General features: G+C 44.0%; 3 protein-coding genes across 5 annotated transcripts in view; all 3 read left to right on the forward strand.

Moving 5' to 3' along the window:
- The window catches only part of LOC311096819 (uncharacterized protein), a 291,191-nt gene that overhangs the window by 186,839 nt on the left and 87,679 nt on the right, over positions 1-16,673 (forward strand). The window lies entirely within an intron of this gene.
- LOC311097756 (vitelline membrane outer layer protein 1-like) lies at positions 6,923-8,996 on the forward strand. Its single transcript, XM_084137612.1, has 5 exons — positions 6,923-7,207; positions 7,400-7,518; positions 7,636-7,749; positions 8,459-8,643; positions 8,715-8,996. Exons 1-4 carry the CDS (start codon positions 7,004-7,006, stop codon positions 8,640-8,642), a joined length of 621 nt encoding a protein of 206 aa, XP_083993738.1. The 5' UTR covers positions 6,923-7,003; the 3' UTR covers position 8,643; positions 8,715-8,996.
- Positions 10,845-12,486, forward strand: LOC311097778 (vitelline membrane outer layer protein 1-like). Of its 2 annotated transcripts, none has more exons than XM_084137630.1 (5): positions 10,845-11,134; positions 11,329-11,447; positions 11,563-11,676; positions 11,945-12,129; positions 12,201-12,486. In XM_084137630.1, the coding sequence occupies exons 1-4, from the start codon at positions 10,931-10,933 to the stop codon at positions 12,126-12,128; spliced, it is 621 nt and encodes a 206-aa protein (XP_083993756.1). In that variant the 5' UTR covers positions 10,845-10,930; the 3' UTR covers position 12,129; positions 12,201-12,486. The 2 variants fall into 2 exon arrangements, 1 of the variants encoding a protein (XP_083993756.1); XR_014609323.1 differs by having other exon boundaries at positions 10,868-11,134; positions 11,945-12,200; positions 12,414-12,479.

Genomic DNA, 16,673 nt, shown 5'->3' on the forward strand with positions numbered 1-16,673 from the left:
GTAATTTATCTTTTGACTCATTCTTTTTATAAAAAAATATTTAAAGTCTGAAATATTCAATTCAAATTTATTTCTATAGCGCTTTTCACAATACATATCGTTTCAAAGCAGCTTTACATAAAGTGCATTTTAGAAATGTACATAGAGAAATACAGTTTAGTTAATCATGTATTGATTTAGGGCATAAACATATCGCCAGCGTCGAGTCGTCTCTTCACAGGCGCCGAGTCGTCTCTGCACGGGTGTTGGAGAATCTGTAGTTTCCATGAGAGGCTGGATATAGACTGGAGCTGACGATCTGTATTTACATACAGAAAAGTATGAAAAGCAACAGAAAAGCATATGGGAAATAATTAGCGTAGCTGCTGTTCGTAATAATGCATTCAATCTGATTCAACTGTAGTATAAAAGGTAAGTATTATGTGAATGCTTGGCTAAAGAGATGCATCTTTAATCTAGTTTTAAACTGGGACAGCGAGTCTAAGCCGCGAACAATAGCAGGAAGGCCATTCCAGAGTTTAGGAGCTAAATGTGAAAATGCCCTCCCTCCTTAAGTGGACTTAGATATCCTAGGAATGACCAGAAGCCTCGAATTTAGTGATCTTAAAGAGCGCGATGGATTGTAGGGCGATAGAAGTTCCGTTAAATACACGGGAGCTAAACCATTTAGGGCTTTATAGGTCAGTAGTAATACTTTGTAATTGATACAGAACTTTATAGGTAACCAATGTAGAGACGACAGAATTGGTGTTATATGATCATATTTTCTTGATCTAGTAAGAACTCTAGTGGCTGCATTTTGGACTAACTGTAGCTTGTTTATTGAGGATGCAGGACAACCAGCTAATAAAGCATTACAGTAATCTAGTCTCGAGGTCATGAATGCATGAACTAACTTTTCTGCATCAGAAACAGATGTTTTACACCGTGTTTTACTGATGTTATCTTTATCTTTACGATTTTTCCCCATTTAAGCAATCAAAATGGTAACGGTCTGATAAGTACGATCTAAACCAGTTTAATGCGTGTCCCTGAACACCAGTGTAGTTTTGTAGTCGATCTAAGAGTATTTTGTGATCCATAGTGTCGAACGCAGCACTAAGATCGAGTAAAACTAGTATTGAGATACAGCCTTGGTCAGAAGCTAGAAGTAAATCATTTGTAATTTTAACGAGCGCAGTTTCTGTGCTATGATGCGGCCTGAATCCTGACTGAAACTTTTCATAGATATTTTCTTGCAAGAAAGAGCACAATTGAGCAGACAACTTTTTCTAGAATTTTAGACATAAATGAAAGATTTGCTAGGTTATTATGATCTAATTGTGGTTTAAGAGGTTTTATAACTGCCAACTTGAATATTCTTGGAACATGACCTAAAGATAAAGACGAGTTAATAATATTGAGGAGAGGCTCTTCCACTACAGGTAACACTTCTTTCAGTAGTTTAGTTGGTATAGGATCTAATAAACACGTTGTTGGTTTAGATGCAATGATAAGTTTATTTAGCTCTTCCTGTCCTATAGTTGTAAAGCGCTGTAGTTTTTTGAGGGGCGATAATTGACGCTGAATCATAAGACACCATTAAAGATTGTACATTTACAATTGTATTTCTGATGTTTTCCATTTTCTCAGTGAAGAAATTCATAAAATCATTACTACTACACTGTAACAGGATATTTTGCTCAGGTAGCGTCTGTTTATTTGTTAGTCTAGTCACGGTGTTAAATAAAAACCTTGGATTATTTTGGTTATTTTCTATTAGTTTGCGGAGGTGCTCAGCCCTGGCCACTTTTTGGGCCTTTTTATAACGTGACATACTGTTTTTCCACGCGATTCTAACCTCTAAATTAGTTTGTTTCCATTTACGCTCTAAATTACGAGTTTCTCTTTAGAACATGCGTAGCACTGTTGTACCATGGTGCTTTAATTTTCTCTCCAACCTTTTTTAATCTAATTGGTGCAACGATGTCTAATGTACTAGAGAAAATGGTGCTCATAGTGCTAGTCATTTCCTCTAGTTCATCTGTTTGTTTGGGTTCACTGAGCAGCTGAGATAGATCAGGTAAGCTATTTAAGAATCTATCTATCTATAGTTGTTGGAAGGATTGTTCTGCCTGGTCGATAATGTGGCGCAACATGACAAATTTCAGCAGTACGTAGTATGCAAGTGACCATGTAATGGTCAGTGACTTCATCACTTTGCGGTATAATATCTATATCGGTTGGATTGGTTCCATGTGATATAATTAAATCTAGCGTATGATTAAGACGATGAGTAGGACCAGTTACGTTTTGCTTGACCCCAAAAGAGTTTAACAAATCTGTAAACGCAGCCCTTAACGCATCATTTGGATTATCTGCGTGCATGTTAAAATCTCCAACAATTAATGCTTTATCTACATTGACCAAAAGATCTGAGAGCAAGTCTGCAAACTCTTTTAGGAAATCAGCGTAAGGCCCTGGCGGTCTATATACAGTAGCCAAGGCTAGAGATAATAGGGATTTCTTTCTTACATCTAAGAGAGTAACATTTAGTACAAGTACTTCAAACGAATTAAACCTGTGACCTGTTTTCTAAATAACAGTAAGAATATCTTTATAGATTATAGCAACACCACCGCCACAACCAATCAGATGGGGCTCATGCTTATAACAGTATCCAGGAGGAGTAGACTCATTAAGACCGAAATAATCATTTGGTTTAAGCCAGGTTTCAATAAGGCAAAGTACATTGAAACTATTATCTGTGACCATTTAATTTACAATAACCGCCTTAGGTGTGAGCGATCTAATGTTTACAAGACCTAGCTTTATAAATTGTTTTTGTTCACTAATATTGAGATTTTCTGGTTTAATCACAATTAGATTTTTCCTAGATCCTGCAGTAGATTTATTATTTGATCTCATTAAACGAGGAATAGACACAGTTTCAATATAATGTTCTACATTGGTACTTATATCAATTAAGTTTGGACAGCAAAGAGTGTGATTTGGACTTACTAGTCATATGGTGTGTAGCGTCTTGGAGATGTTGTCCGACAGAAGAGCCGCTCCGATTCTGCTGGGGTGAAGGCCATCGGCACGGAGGAGCCTAGGTCGCTCCCAGAAAAGATTCCAATTATTTACAAAGAGCAGTCTGTTCATTACACCATGACATTAACCATTCATTTAGAGCAAATAATCTACTGAACCTTTCATGTCCTAGTCGGTACGTGGAAAGCGGTCCAGACACGATGATCATTGTTTCAGGCGATGTGCTGCGTACCATCTCGATCAGGCTCCTGTAGTCCTTCTTCAGAACCTCCGACTGCCGCAGCCTGATGTCGTTCGTTCCAGCGTGCAGCACGACAGCTCCGACGGGCTCGTCACCATTCAGGATCCCGGGAACCTGCGCAGCGACATCGAGAACACGAGCACCAGGAAAGCAGTGAGTGCACACCTTACCTTTACCTATGGTAGCGTGGACATGCCGGATGATGGAACTGCCGATGATCACAGCTCGGCCTGTCTCTCTAGTAGGTCGCGGATCTGCTTCTCCACGGATTCCAGCTCTAGCTGCACAGAATGCAGCTCGAAGGTGTCCTCACCAATGTTGTTTTCATCAACGATGACGATAACGAAATGATTTCGTTGACGCACCTTTTTTTTATGACGATAACTAGCTAAAAATGGCTCTAAGGTGACTAAAACATGACGAGACGTTTTCGAGTTTTCGTTGACGAGACGAGACGGAACGAAAATGATTATAAGTCTGACGTTCACAATTTATGTAATTTCTGCCTATTTTGTGTGAAATCTGTCTGTTTTGAGCTAAAAAAGTATCAGCAATTATTGCTGAGCAATGCTGCCGCTGCCGCTTCCTATCCTTGTTTTGGGTACGCCCACCACCCGGCTGCCGCCATGCCGCGCACCAGATTCCACACAACAACAACACACCTGCGGCTGCGGCTAGTCACTCGCCACACATCTTCGATATGAGGCGCCGGACTGGACAAAAGCGAAACGAACTGCGCGAGCGAGCGACAGAGCGCGAGAGAGACCAAAAGTGCGCGAGAGAGACCGAGGCTGTTTCTCAATTCCAAGAACGCAGAGAACGGACTTGTGTTCTCGTGGAGACCGGTCTTGCCAAGCTTCCTTGGAAGAACGAACTCGGAACCGGCCGCAATGACTTCTGGGACACCAGGTGAGTACTAGCTCAAGTCTGCATTCGATGCATCCTCGGTATCAAGAACACATCCGGGTTCTTTCATGCGTCCTCTGTACTTGCGTTCTTGAGAATTGGGTCTGAACTTCGACGGTTAATGATGACGTAAAACGAGAACACAAGGACGCAAGATCGCTGAAGAACGCATATTGAGAAACACCCCGAGTGTGTCTCCAAACACAACAACACACTCAGTCGCGACGCATGCGCAGAGATCACCCTATCTCTCACGACGCATGCGTAGATTTAGTAGATCTGCTGTAACTATTAGTAAAATCTGAGTTTTTGATTGCGATCACATCACCTTAATCACAGCAGAACATGTGCACATCATTGAGAGCGGTGTCATCTCCGTTTCCCTGTGGCTCTTCTGTCCGGGTCTGTATGCCAAAGATTCCTCTTCCATGACACTTTGGACTCCAGTCACCCCAGTTTGTGCTGTCTCCTCCCAGCACAGCACCTCCACTGCAGGTGAACCTGGAAATAATTCAGATGTGACAATATTATGATAAAATATGTAATTGTGCTGTTGGACTGAATGCCAGTCACATGATCACCTGCAGCCGACGGCCTAATCACTGCAATCTTGAACAGCAGCACGACTGCGAGTGTGATATTAACTAAACTATTGATGGGGGAAAACTTGAGTTCTTAAATAGAAAAATAAAACCAGGATGGGTTAAAAGATGTGTAAGAGGTATACACCGAGTAATAAATGTTATAACTTATAGCAGCACACACTCACTTGATGTTTGCGGCCGTATCATCTCCAGATCCTTGGGGAGATTCAACTCTCAGCTGGAAAGATTTCAAGTATCCAGAATTACACCATTTGATATCTGTCCACTCACCCCAGCTGAAGAAAACACACAAAGAGGATGCCTGATCAAATCAATCATTTAAGAAAATCCTCAGTTTACTTATCTAGCTTAAACAATGCAAGAATTTAATAATCAGAGTCCATTGCTTACCTTCGTACCTTCGTTGAGGTGTAGTCATGGGAGTCTGATGGTCCTTTGGACCGATCAACACAGGGAAGATAAATCCCATTTAGCGCTATATCACCACCTGGTTCTTCCACCTTAAAAACAACATTGAGAAAGCCTTACATTTGAAAGTTAATTCTAACCCATAATCGCATGTATCTTCATGCTCTTTAGTATTACACAGACACTTTAAAAATCATAAGCAGGTGTAGTTCCCTGGAATTAAATGACAAACAGCAACTCTAGTTTTTAAGCACTCATCCACCCTCATATTAGTTTAATAGATTCAGTGTCCAACTTACCTTCAAACTAAACCCTGCGGTGTATGATCCACTTGGACACATGTCCTTAGCCTCCCTCTATAGTTGCATGTCTTCTCTAATCAATGCCAAAAACTCATCCTTGGGCACCCACTGTTGAACTTGGCCCTGGTGTGTCTTCAGGGATTGAGGCAATGAGGACCGGGGCGGTTGGTGCAATGCCTCTGTCCCAACACCTCATCCATGAGGACAAACCAGGGCCAAGTCTCAGCAGTGGGTTTCCCACTCACACTCACACCCTCACCTGTGCCAGGACACTTGCAATCCTAAAGGCAGAGCAAATGAACCATGGCTTGTTAACAACAACAACAGCACAATAAATTTCAGCAAAGATGCGTGTATTAACTCTTTGTTTTTTGCCTGAAAAAGAGAGAGTTAAACTCCGCAGCAGACCCATTTTCTCCAGAATTGCTCTAAAAAAGCAGAAAAAGGTACTTATGAAAAATATTAACACAGAGGTGCAATCTTAATATTAGTGCATTGATAACACTGCAAAATATGACACATCAGGACATGCATACAAAATACTTCAGAAATCAAATTACTGGATACTCAAATTTGGTTAAAACTTTTGTAAACAAAGCTTGCATGACAGCACTACAAAAACACATAAAAGTCAAACCCCATTGCCTTATCTACTGCTTTTCTTTTTGTTGTGGGCTTTATAGGGCAAGTGATAATTCTTACAATACACAAGTGAGAGACTACAAATAGGTCATTAAACTAATATTAGCACAAGTTTTGCCTCAAACCACCTGACAAATTAAGCCACGCAATGGTGATGAAGGAGTTAAGATAAAGTCTATAAAAAAAGAAAATCTTGTAGCTTTTAACTTAACGTAATAAACAATGGGCAGCCTTTGTCGCGCCGCAGTGACACAAACGGCCTTCAAATGCGACCTTCAGAGGATGCAGCCTTCACATTAGGACACAGCTTGTGGTTTTACTTCTAGAAACTTTAAAGGAAATCAGCAATCTTGGTTGAATTTACTGGAGTTCAAGGACATGAAAAGGTGAAGATTAGAACCTCATTTCAGTGGGAAACAACACAAGTATAAAAACTGATGAGTTGATTGCCTCTTTGGATAATGATACGTCATTAAACCCAGATACCTAGTAGCCGAGCGCTGAGGAAAAGAAACCTCAAGTGAAAGACAACAAGCCTAGAGTTGACAACACCTTTGACCCAAAGTGTGATTATCTGCTGTATATATATATATACACCTCTTAACTCGTTGATTATCTGAATGTGCTCCACAGGTGTTTAATTAGGATTAATTATCTGAACGTGCTCCTGAACTTTGTTAATAAAACATAATTTCTTAATATGCCAAATATGGTAGGGGTTGATCTTTGAGTATTATGATTGGATGGAATGGACATATGAGGCTTCTTCCTCGTGGTATTATATTGTTTCTGCTTTAGCATTTTCTGCAGATAGTCTACCTAAAAATTAGTATAATTCAGCAAGTATTCAGGCCAGTGCTGTAGCAATGCATCATTTCTTTTCCATGATGTTTTCACTGCTAGCCTTTATTGGGCATGTGAGCAGTCAGTCCACAGAAGGTCGTTCTGAGCGGAGCGTCGACCGACCTTACAGATCTGAGCTGACGGTGTCCAACGGAATGAGTTGGGGATCGTGGGGGCCTAAGGACATGTGTTCGAGTGGAACATACGCCGTAGGGTTTAGTCTGAAGGTAAGTTGGGCATTGATTCTATTTTGCTAACATGGGGTGGATGACCAATTCAAAAGTTGAAAACTGTGGAGTTGCTGTTTGTCGTTTAATTCCTGGTTTCTTATGTGTAATATTAAAGAGCATGAAGATAAATGTTACTATGGGTTGGGTTAAATTTAACTTTCAAATGGAAGATTGTCTTGTTCTTTTAAGGTGGAATCTCCTCTTATTTTTGGTGGTGATGATACAGCGCTCAATGGGATTCGTCTTCACTGTGCTCCTCTGGCCAAAGCCTTGCTTGACTACAACTCAGTTGAGTCCAAAGTAGGAGGGTAATGGACTTGGACTATTAACAATTCTTGCATTAAGCGTTTAAGCTATTTAAGTAAATTGAGGATTTTCTTGAATAATTGATTTGATCAGGCATCCTCTTTGTGTGTTTTCTTCAGCTGGGGTGACTGGAGAGATAAGCGAGAGTGTTCTTCTGGATTCTTGACCGCTTTCCAGCTGAGAGTTGAATCTTCCCAAGGATCTGGAGATGATACGGCCGCAAACAACATCAGGTGAGTGTGTGCTGCTATAAGTTATAACATCTCTTACTGTGTATACCTCTTACACTAGGGTGACCATATTCCAGGACATGTCCGGCCGGGGTTTCGAGATCGCCCAAAATATCCGGGATACGGCTTTTGCTTTATCGTCGCCATTCATTTTGTTTACATGCACACCTTTTGATTCAGTAGGACTAAATTAATTCCGATTGGTGAATCTGAATGTAGTGTTTACATGAACGCTAAACAAGTGATCGGTTGATGTGCGTTTTAGCATTGCTAAGAAAATTCCTGTGTTTTCGTCTCGATCGGGATCCGTGTGAAGCAGAATGCATGACCTGCAAAGCTGGCACGTATGTGTCAGTGTCAAATAATGTAATAATGTAAACATAATGAATGGTGACTGTAGAAAGCAAAAGCCGAATCCCGGGCATTTTGGGCGATCTCGAAATCCTGGCCAAACATGTCCTGGTTAAACAGGACGTATGGTCACCCTATCTTACACCATCTCTGACCCATCCTGGGTTTATTTTGTTATTTAAGGACTCAGTTTTCCCCCATCAATAGTTTAGTTAATATCGCACTCGCAGTCGTGCTGCTGTTCAAGATCGCAGTGATTAAGCTGTCGGCTGCAGGTGATCATGTGACTGACATTCAGTCCAACAGCACAATTATTTATTTTTATCATAATATTGTCACATGATTTTATTTTTTTTTCCAGGTTCAAATGCAGTGGAGGTGCTGTGCTGGAGGGTGACAGCACAAACTGGGGCGACTGGGGCAACTGGAGTCCAACTTGTGAAGGAACGGGAATCTGCGGCATACAAACCCTGGTAGAAGAGTCACAGGGAAGCGAAAGAGACGACACCGCTCTCAATGACGTGCGCATGTTCTGCTGTGATTGAGGTGATGTGATCGCAATCAAAAACTCCGACTGAAACACACTGCAGATCAACTAAATCTGATTATTCTTTCAGGTATTAGAGGATGCCAACAAGAACAGCAAGACCAAATGTATTGTTATTATTGATCATACAATGATAAACTAACAAACCATGTCATCCAACAGTTTTGTAATGTAAATCTGTAAAGTCAGCCAGTCATTATCATGAAAAATAAAGCCTAACCGGATGATCGTGACATTTACATCCCTGCTTTTGAAGTTGAAATTATCTCATTCTTTCTTGTATGTTAGTGCTTCTGAAGACTCCTGAACTTCTGCTGAAACGATTGTCAAATATCAGCAATAAAGACTTTCTAAACAGAACCTTGTAGTTTAACATTGTTTTGCACAACACTTTACATCATATTGTTCATAACATATAGCATGTGTCAGATGGTCTAAAGTGACTTAAATTGCATTCGAAGTTATTGTCTTGTCCATTCATGCATTCCCTGAGAATGACTAGTGTAATCTACAGGAACACTAGGCTACATTAAAGTGTAATATTGTCAAGTTACTGTAAACTTTTTACCTTTCTAAAGATATAAATGTTTGTTTAGCTAAAATGGCACATTCAGAAAATGGTTTGATGTAAAACAAATTCAAACCTCATTTTAATACCTCAGTATTTGAGAAGACTGTAAACTCACTCCTGCAGTAAATATCACAAACTGCCAGAATCAAGAAGCAGTTAAAATCTATATTCAAAGACTGTTATAATCTGAGTCTTTATGTTTGGATGGCTGTTTAATCATGTTTCAGTTCTGTGCCTCAGTTTTCGGTTTCAGTAGGTCTCCTAGGCAGGTTACAATTGGTTGAAGGGTGTTTTTTACACCGACAGTTTAGTTCAGAACAGGACATGGTTCATGCAGACCCGGGTGTGCACTGGGATACTGAACCCGAGGCGACCTGGAGATGGTCTGAGTTCGGTTGCACTCGAACTGTTTGCGGGAATGTGAAAGCAACCCGGACTTGGGTGCGCGCTCGTTCATGAAGTAAAGTAACCTGCGCATGCATTTTAGCTGATTATGACGCATTTTAGTTAAAACACAAGTAAGGGATGACTGTGTTGATGATTTACCTTGGATACCAGGAACACCTGGTTACGCAATTAGGAAATCCTACGAGGGCTACATGGTGCAGCCTTCCCATTGGGACACAGCTACAGTCTTTTAGGTCCTTGAACACACACAAACACACACACTTCTGCTCCTTCTCATTGGTAAGACTAGTGCAAATGTTACAAAAAGGTTGTTAAACTAATAATAGCACAAGTTTTGACTCAAACTATCTAACAAATTAAGCCACACAATGGTAATGGAGTTAAGATGAAGTTTATAAGAAAGAAAAACTTGTGGCTTTTAACTCTGGTTTCACTAGCTATTTGAGTAAATGAAAACGTAATACAGTTAAAAGTGAATTTTCCATCCACCACCGAACTCTCGGCCGCCTTTTTTTTAAATAAAAATGCAGTCGTCACCAGCACGCAATAACTTATGGGGTAGGATAGGCCACTAAGGATCCTTTTATGCCTTTTTTCATGGGGAAACAAAGGGTGCTTTTGGCATCGCTTCTGAATCAGGGCAGCCTTTGTCGCGCCGCAGTGACACAAACGGCCTTCAAATGCGACCTTCAGAGGATGCAGCCTTCACATTAGGACACAGCTTGTGGTTCTACTTCTAGAACCTTTAAAGGAAATCAGCCATCTTGGTTGAATTTACTGGAGTTCAAGGACATGAAAAGGTGAAGATTAGAACCTCATTTCAGTGGGAAACAACACAAGTATAAAAACTGATGAGTTGATTGCCTCTTTGGATAATGATACGTCATTAAACCCAGATACCTAGTAGCCGAGCGCTGAGGAAAAGAAACCTCAAGTGAAAGACAACAAGCCTAGAGTTGACAACACCTTTGACCCAAAGCATGATTATCTGCTGTGTATATATATATACACCTCTTAACTCGTTGATTATCTGAATGTGCTCCACAGGTGTTTAATTAGGATTAATTATCTGAACGTGCTCCTGAACTTTGTTAATAAAACATAATTTCTTAATATGCCAAATATGGTAGGGGTTGATCTTTGAGTATTATGATTGGATGGAATGGACATCGTGGTTAATGATTCTTGTGTATAAATATGAGGCTTCTTCCTCATGGTATTATATTGTTTCTGCTTTAGCATATTCTGCAGATAGTCTACCTAAAAATTAGTATAACTCAGTAAATATTCAGGCCAGTGCTGTAGCAATGTATCATTTCCTTTCCATGATGTTTTCACTGCTGGCCATTATTGGGCATGTGAGCAGTCAGTCCACAGAAGGTCCTTCTGAGCGGAGCGTCGACCGACCTTACAGATCTGAGCTGACGGTGTCCAACGGAATGAGTTGGGGATCGTGGGGTCCTAAGGACATGTGTCCAAGTGGAACATACGCCGTAGGGTTTAGTCTGAAGGTAAGTTGGGCATTGATTCTATTTTGCTAACATGGGGTGGATGACCGATACAAAGGTTGAAAACTGTGGAGTTGCTGTTTGTCGTTTAATTCCTGGTTTCTTATGTGTAATACTAAAGAGCATGAAGATAAATGTTACTATGGGTTGGGTTAAAGTTATCTCTTTCAAATGGAAGATTGTCTTGTTCTTTTAAGCTGGAATCTCCTCTTATTTTTGGTGGTGATGATACAGCGCTCAATGGGATTCGTCTTTACTGTGTCGATCGGGACAAAGACTTGCGTCGCTACAACTCGGTTGAGTCCAAAGTAGGAGGGTAATGGACTCAGATTATTAACAATTCTTGCATTAAGCGTTTAAGCTAGATAAGTAAATTGAGGGTTATCTTGAATAATTGATTTGATCAGGCAACCTCTTTGTGTTTTCTTCAGCTGGGGTGACTGGAGATATAAGCGAGAGTGTTCTTCTGGATTCTTGACCGCTTTCCAGCTGAGAGTTGAATCTTCCCAAGGATCTGGAGATGATACGGCGGCAAACAACATCAGGTGAGTGTGTGCTGCTATAAGTTATAACATCTCTTACTCGGTGTATACCTCTTACACCATCTCTGACCCATCCTGGGTTTATTTTGCTATTTAAGGACTCGGTTTTCCCCCATCAATAGTTTAGTTAATATCGCACTCGCAGTCGTGCTGCTGTTCAAGATCGCAGTGATTAGGCTGTCGGCTGCAGGTGATCATGTGACTGACATTCAATCCAACAGCACAATTACATATTTTATTATAATATTGTCACATCTGAATTTTATTTCAGGTTCAAATGCAGTGGAGGTGCTGTGCTGGAGGATGACGGCACAAACTGGGGCGACTGGGGCAACTGGAGTCCAACTTGTGAAGGAACGGGAATCTGCGGCATACAGACCCTGGTAGAAGAGTCACAGGGAAGCGAAAGAGACGACACCGCTCTCAATGACGTGCGCATGTTCTGCTGTGACTGAGGTGATGTGATCGCAATCAAAAACTCCGACTGACACACACTGCAGATCTACTAAATCTGATTATTCTTTCAGGTATTAGAGGATGCCAACAAGAACAGCAAGACCAAATGTATTGTAATTGTTCATCATACAATGATAAACTAACAAACCATGTCATTCAACAGTTTTGTAATGTAAATCTGTAAAGTCAGCCAGTCATTATCACAAAATAAAGCTTAACCAGATGATTGGGACATTTGCACCCCACTTTTGAAGTTGAAATTGTTATTCTTTCTTGTATGTTAGTGATTCTTCTGAAGACTCCTGAACTTCTGCTGAAACAGTTGTCAAATATCAGCAATAAAGACTTCCTAAACAGAACCTTGTAGTTTCACATTGTTTTGCACAACACTTTACATCATATTGTTCATTACAAAGAACATGTGTCAGATGGTCTAAAGTGACTTATATTGCATTCAAAGTAATTGTCTTGTCCATTCATGCATTCCCTGAAAATGACTAGTGTAATCTACAGGAACACTACATTAAAGTGTAATATTGTCAAGTTACCATAAACGCTTGCCTTTCTAAAGATATAAATGTTTGTTTAGCTAAAATGGCACATTCAGATTCAATGATTTGATGTAAGACAAATTTAAACCTCATTTTAATACTTCAATATTTGAGAACTCACTCCTGCAGTAAATCACTAACCGTGCCAGAATCATGAAGCAGTTAGACCCGGGTGTGCCCTGGGATACCGAACCTGAGGCGACCTGGAGGAGGTGGTCTGAGTTCGGTTGCACTCGAACTGTTCTGCGGTTCACGTGAATGTGAAAGCAACATTAATTCGTGTGCGCGCTCGTTCAGGAAGTAAAGTAACCTGCACATGCGTTTTAGCTGATTATCATGTATTTAGTTAAATAAAACGCATGTAAGGGATGACAGTGTTGATTTACCTTGGATAAGAACGAGAGTGAGCCTGCAGTGTGTTTGCACATAGCACGTGGAATCAGGGCAACAAATTATTGGAAATCCACTGTCTCCTCAAAAGAGTCTGTTTGCAAGCAGCAGAAGCCACTTCATGGCACTCAGTAAACCTATGTTCACTCAGCTGCTAATAATAGCACCAAATTAATAAAAAACACAATATATTGACCCGTGTTCTGTTTTCTTTTATGCGCCCAAAAAAAAAAAAAAACTTCCGTCAAAATACCGGCGTGAATAGTAGCTGGCTATTTTTCCTACAGTAGACTGGCAAATGGCGATGAACATTGCGGATTTTGTGAGAGACGAAGAAGGTGACTCCAAGAGATCCAGAACCATACCTCTATGATCAGGAGTTTTCAGAAGAGGAGCTGCGTGCTTTGGAAATATAACGACAAGAGGAGGAGGAGATTGCTATCTCTCAACAGCCTGAGGATGAGAGCCAACACAAACTGATGGTGTGAGTGTATGTCCTTTGCTTGTTCTCACAACCTTTTGCTGTGCAGGCAATTATCATGTTTGCTGTAACTGTAGTTGTAACTTCTCAAACTCAACACAATCCAAAAGCAAAGATACCTGATGCAGGTCATGCCTGTCAGATGTTGACGGAAGTTGGGGAGTTTCAGTTGTTGTTGCTGCGTGATATCTCCGATATCTCTGTGCCCATGTAGCAGTGCTTCGTCTGTGCTTCACCCCAATATAGTCCTGTATATACTGTATTGCTATTTGTACTCGTTGTGAATACGCAGGCCACAAGTAAATATTTGTTTTCATTTTTTTTTTTAGCACTTTTACTCACAACATGCTAGCTGGCAACAAAGGATTCCATTCATTATACTATGATAAGTTAGCAGTAGCGCTGCCAAACTCCTGCGCCGCACCATCCAACAGCTCCTCCAATTTTGCTGCTGTCTCCTGCCCTGCTTCACTCAGCGGCTGTTCCACTTCAGCTGCTGCCTCCTGCCCTGCTTCACTCAGCGCCTGTTCCACCTCTGCTGCTGTCTCCTGCCCTGCTTCACTCAGCGGCTGTTCCACCTCTGCTGCTGTCTCCTGCCCTGCTTCACTCAACGGCTGTTTCATCTCTGCTGCTGTCTCCTGCCCTGCTTCACTCAGCGGCTGTTCCACTTCAGCTGCTGCCTCCTGCCCTGCTTCACTCAGCGGCTGTTCCACTTCAGCTGCTGCCTCCTGCCCTGCTTCACTCAGCGCCTGTTCCATCTCTGCTGCTGCCTCCTGCCCTGCTTCACTCAGCGGCTGTTCCACCTCTGCTGCTGTCTCCTGCCCTGCTTCACTCAACGGCTGTTTCATCTCTGCTGCTGTCTCCTGCCCTGCTTCACTCAGCGGCTGTTCCACCTCTGCTGCTGCCTCCTGCCCTGCTCCACCCAGCGGCTGTTCCATCTCTGCTGCTGCCTCCTGCCCTGCTCCACCCAGCGGCTGTTCCATCTCTGCTGCTGTCTCCTGCTCTGCTTCACTCAGCGGCTCTTCCATCTCTGCTGCTGCCTCCTGCCCTGCTTCACTCAGCGCCTGTTCCACCTCTGCTGCTGTCTCCTGCCCTGCTTCACTCAGCGGCTGTTCCATCTCTGCTGCTGCCTCTGGCCCTGCTTCACTCAGCGGCTGTTCCACCTCTGCTGCTGTCTCCTGCCCTGCTTCACTCAGCGGCTGTTCCATCTCTGCTGCTGCCTCTGGCCCTGCTTCACTCAGCGGCTGTTCCACCTCTGCTGCTGTCTCCTGCCCTGCTTCACTCAGCGGCTGTTCCATCTCTGCTGCTGCCTCTGGCCCTGCTTCACTCAGCGGCTGTTCCACCTCTGCTGCTGCCTCCTGCCCTGCTTCACTCAGCGCCTGTTCCACCTCTGCTGCTGTCTCCTGCCCTGCTCCACCCAGTGGCTGTTCCACCTCTGCTGCTGCCTCCTGCCCTGCTTCACTCAGCGGCTGTTCCACCTCTGCTGCTGCCTCCTGCCCTGCTTCACTCAGCGCCTGTTCCACCTCTGCTGCTCTCTCCTGCCCTGCTTCACTCAGCGGCTGTTCCATCTCTGCTGCTGCCTCTGGCCCTGCTTCACTCAGCGGCTGTTCCACCTCTGCTGCTGCCTCCTGCCCTGCTTCACTCAGCACCTGTTCCACCTCTGCTGCTGTCTCCTGCCCTGCTCCACCCAGTGGCTGTTCCACCTCTGCTGCTGCCTCCTGCCCTGCTTCACTCAGCGGCTGTTCCACCTCTGCTGCTGCCTCCTCCCCTGCTTCACTCAGCGGCTGTTCCATCTCTGCTGCTGCCTCTGGCCCTGCTTCACTCAGCAGCTGTTCCACCTCTGCTGCTGTCTCCTGCCCTGCTTCACTCAGCGGCTGTTCCATCTCTGCTGCTGCCTCCTGCCCTGCTTCACTCAGCGGCTGTTCCACCTCTGCTGCTGTCTCCTGCCCTGCTTCACTCAACGGCTGTTCCATCTCTGCTGCTGCCTCCTGCCCTGCTTCACTCAGCGGCTGTTCCACCTCTGCTGCTGTCTCCTGCCCTGCTTCACTCAGTGGCTGTTCCACCTCTGCTGCTGCCTCCTGCCCTGCTCCACCCAGCGGCTGTTCCATCTCTGCTGCTGCCTCTGGCCCTGCTTCACTCAGCGGCTGTTCCACCTCTGCTGCTGTCTCCTGCCCTGCTTCACTAGGCGCCTGTTCCATCTCTGCTGCTGCCTCCTGCCCTGCTTCACTCAGCGGCTGTTCCACCTCTGCTGCTGCCTCCAGCCCTGCTTCACTCAACGGCTGTTCCACCTCTGCTGCTGTCTCCTGCCCTGCTTCACTCAACGGCTGTTCCATCTCTGCTGCTGTCTCCTGCCCTGCTTCACTCAGCGCCTGTTCCACCTCTGCTGCTGTCTCCTGCCCTGCTTCACTCAACGGCTGTTCCACCTCTGCTGCTGCCTCCTGCCCTGCTTCACTCAACGGCTGTTCCACCTCTGCTGCTGCCTCCTGCCCTGCTTCACTCAGCGCCTGTTCCATCTCTGCTGCTGCCTCCTGCCCTGCTTCACTCAGCGGCTGTTCCACCTCTGCTGCTGTCTCCTGCCCTGCTTCACTCAGCGCCTGTTCCATCTCTGCTGCTGCCTTCTGCCCTGCTTCACTCAGCGGCTGTTCCATCTCTGCTGCTGCCTCCTGCCCTGCTTCACTCAGCGGCTGTTCCATCTCTGCTGCTGCCTCCTGCCCTGCTTCACTCAGCGGCTGTTCCATCTCTGCTGCTGCCTCCTGCCCTGCTTCACTCAGCGGCTGTTCCACCTCTGCTGCTGTCTCCTGCCCTGCTCCACTCAGCGGCTGTGAGTCAGGTGCCGAAGCAGTGGAAGAAATCCTGCATTGTGCCAGTGCCTAAGGGTGGGAGACCTTCCACCGCGGAACAGCCGCTGGAACAGCCGCTGAGTGAAGCAGGGCAGGAGGCAGCAGCAGAGATGGAACAGCCGCTGGATTACAGACCAGTGGCCTTGACGTCTGTGATTATGAAGACCCTCGAGAGGCTCCTTCTCCAGCTCCTGGGCCCACAACTACAGCAGGCCCTTGACCCCCTGCCGTTTGCCTATCAAGCAAACATGGGAATGAAGGATGCTGTCCTCTACTTGCTTC

This window comes from Abramis brama (assembly GCF_963993115.1).
Source record: "Abramis brama genome assembly, chromosome: 15".
In the NCBI taxonomy this organism is placed as follows: Eukaryota; Metazoa; Chordata; class Actinopteri; order Cypriniformes; family Leuciscidae; genus Abramis; species Abramis brama.

What these genes read in the sequence shown, in the direction of transcription:
- LOC311097756 (XM_084137612.1), top strand. Translation starts at nt 7,004, where the DNA reads ATGCATCATTTCTTTTCCATGATGTTTTCACTGCTAGCCTTTATTGGG. An exon ending in CCGTAGGGTTTAGTCTGAAG is followed by an intron (nt 7,208 to 7,399) that starts GTAAGTTGGGCA and finishes TGTTCTTTTAAG; the next exon opens with GTGGAATCTCCTCTTATTTT. An exon ending in GTTGAGTCCAAAGTAGGAGG is followed by an intron (nt 7,519 to 7,635) that starts GTAATGGACTTG and finishes TGTTTTCTTCAG; the next exon opens with CTGGGGTGACTGGAGAGATA.
- LOC311097778 (XM_084137630.1), top strand. Translation starts at nt 10,931, where the DNA reads ATGTATCATTTCCTTTCCATGATGTTTTCACTGCTGGCCATTATTGGG. An exon ending in CCGTAGGGTTTAGTCTGAAG is followed by an intron (nt 11,135 to 11,328) that starts GTAAGTTGGGCA and finishes TGTTCTTTTAAG; the next exon opens with CTGGAATCTCCTCTTATTTT. An exon ending in ACGGCGGCAAACAACATCAG is followed by an intron (nt 11,677 to 11,944) that starts GTGAGTGTGTGC and finishes ATTTTATTTCAG; the next exon opens with GTTCAAATGCAGTGGAGGTG.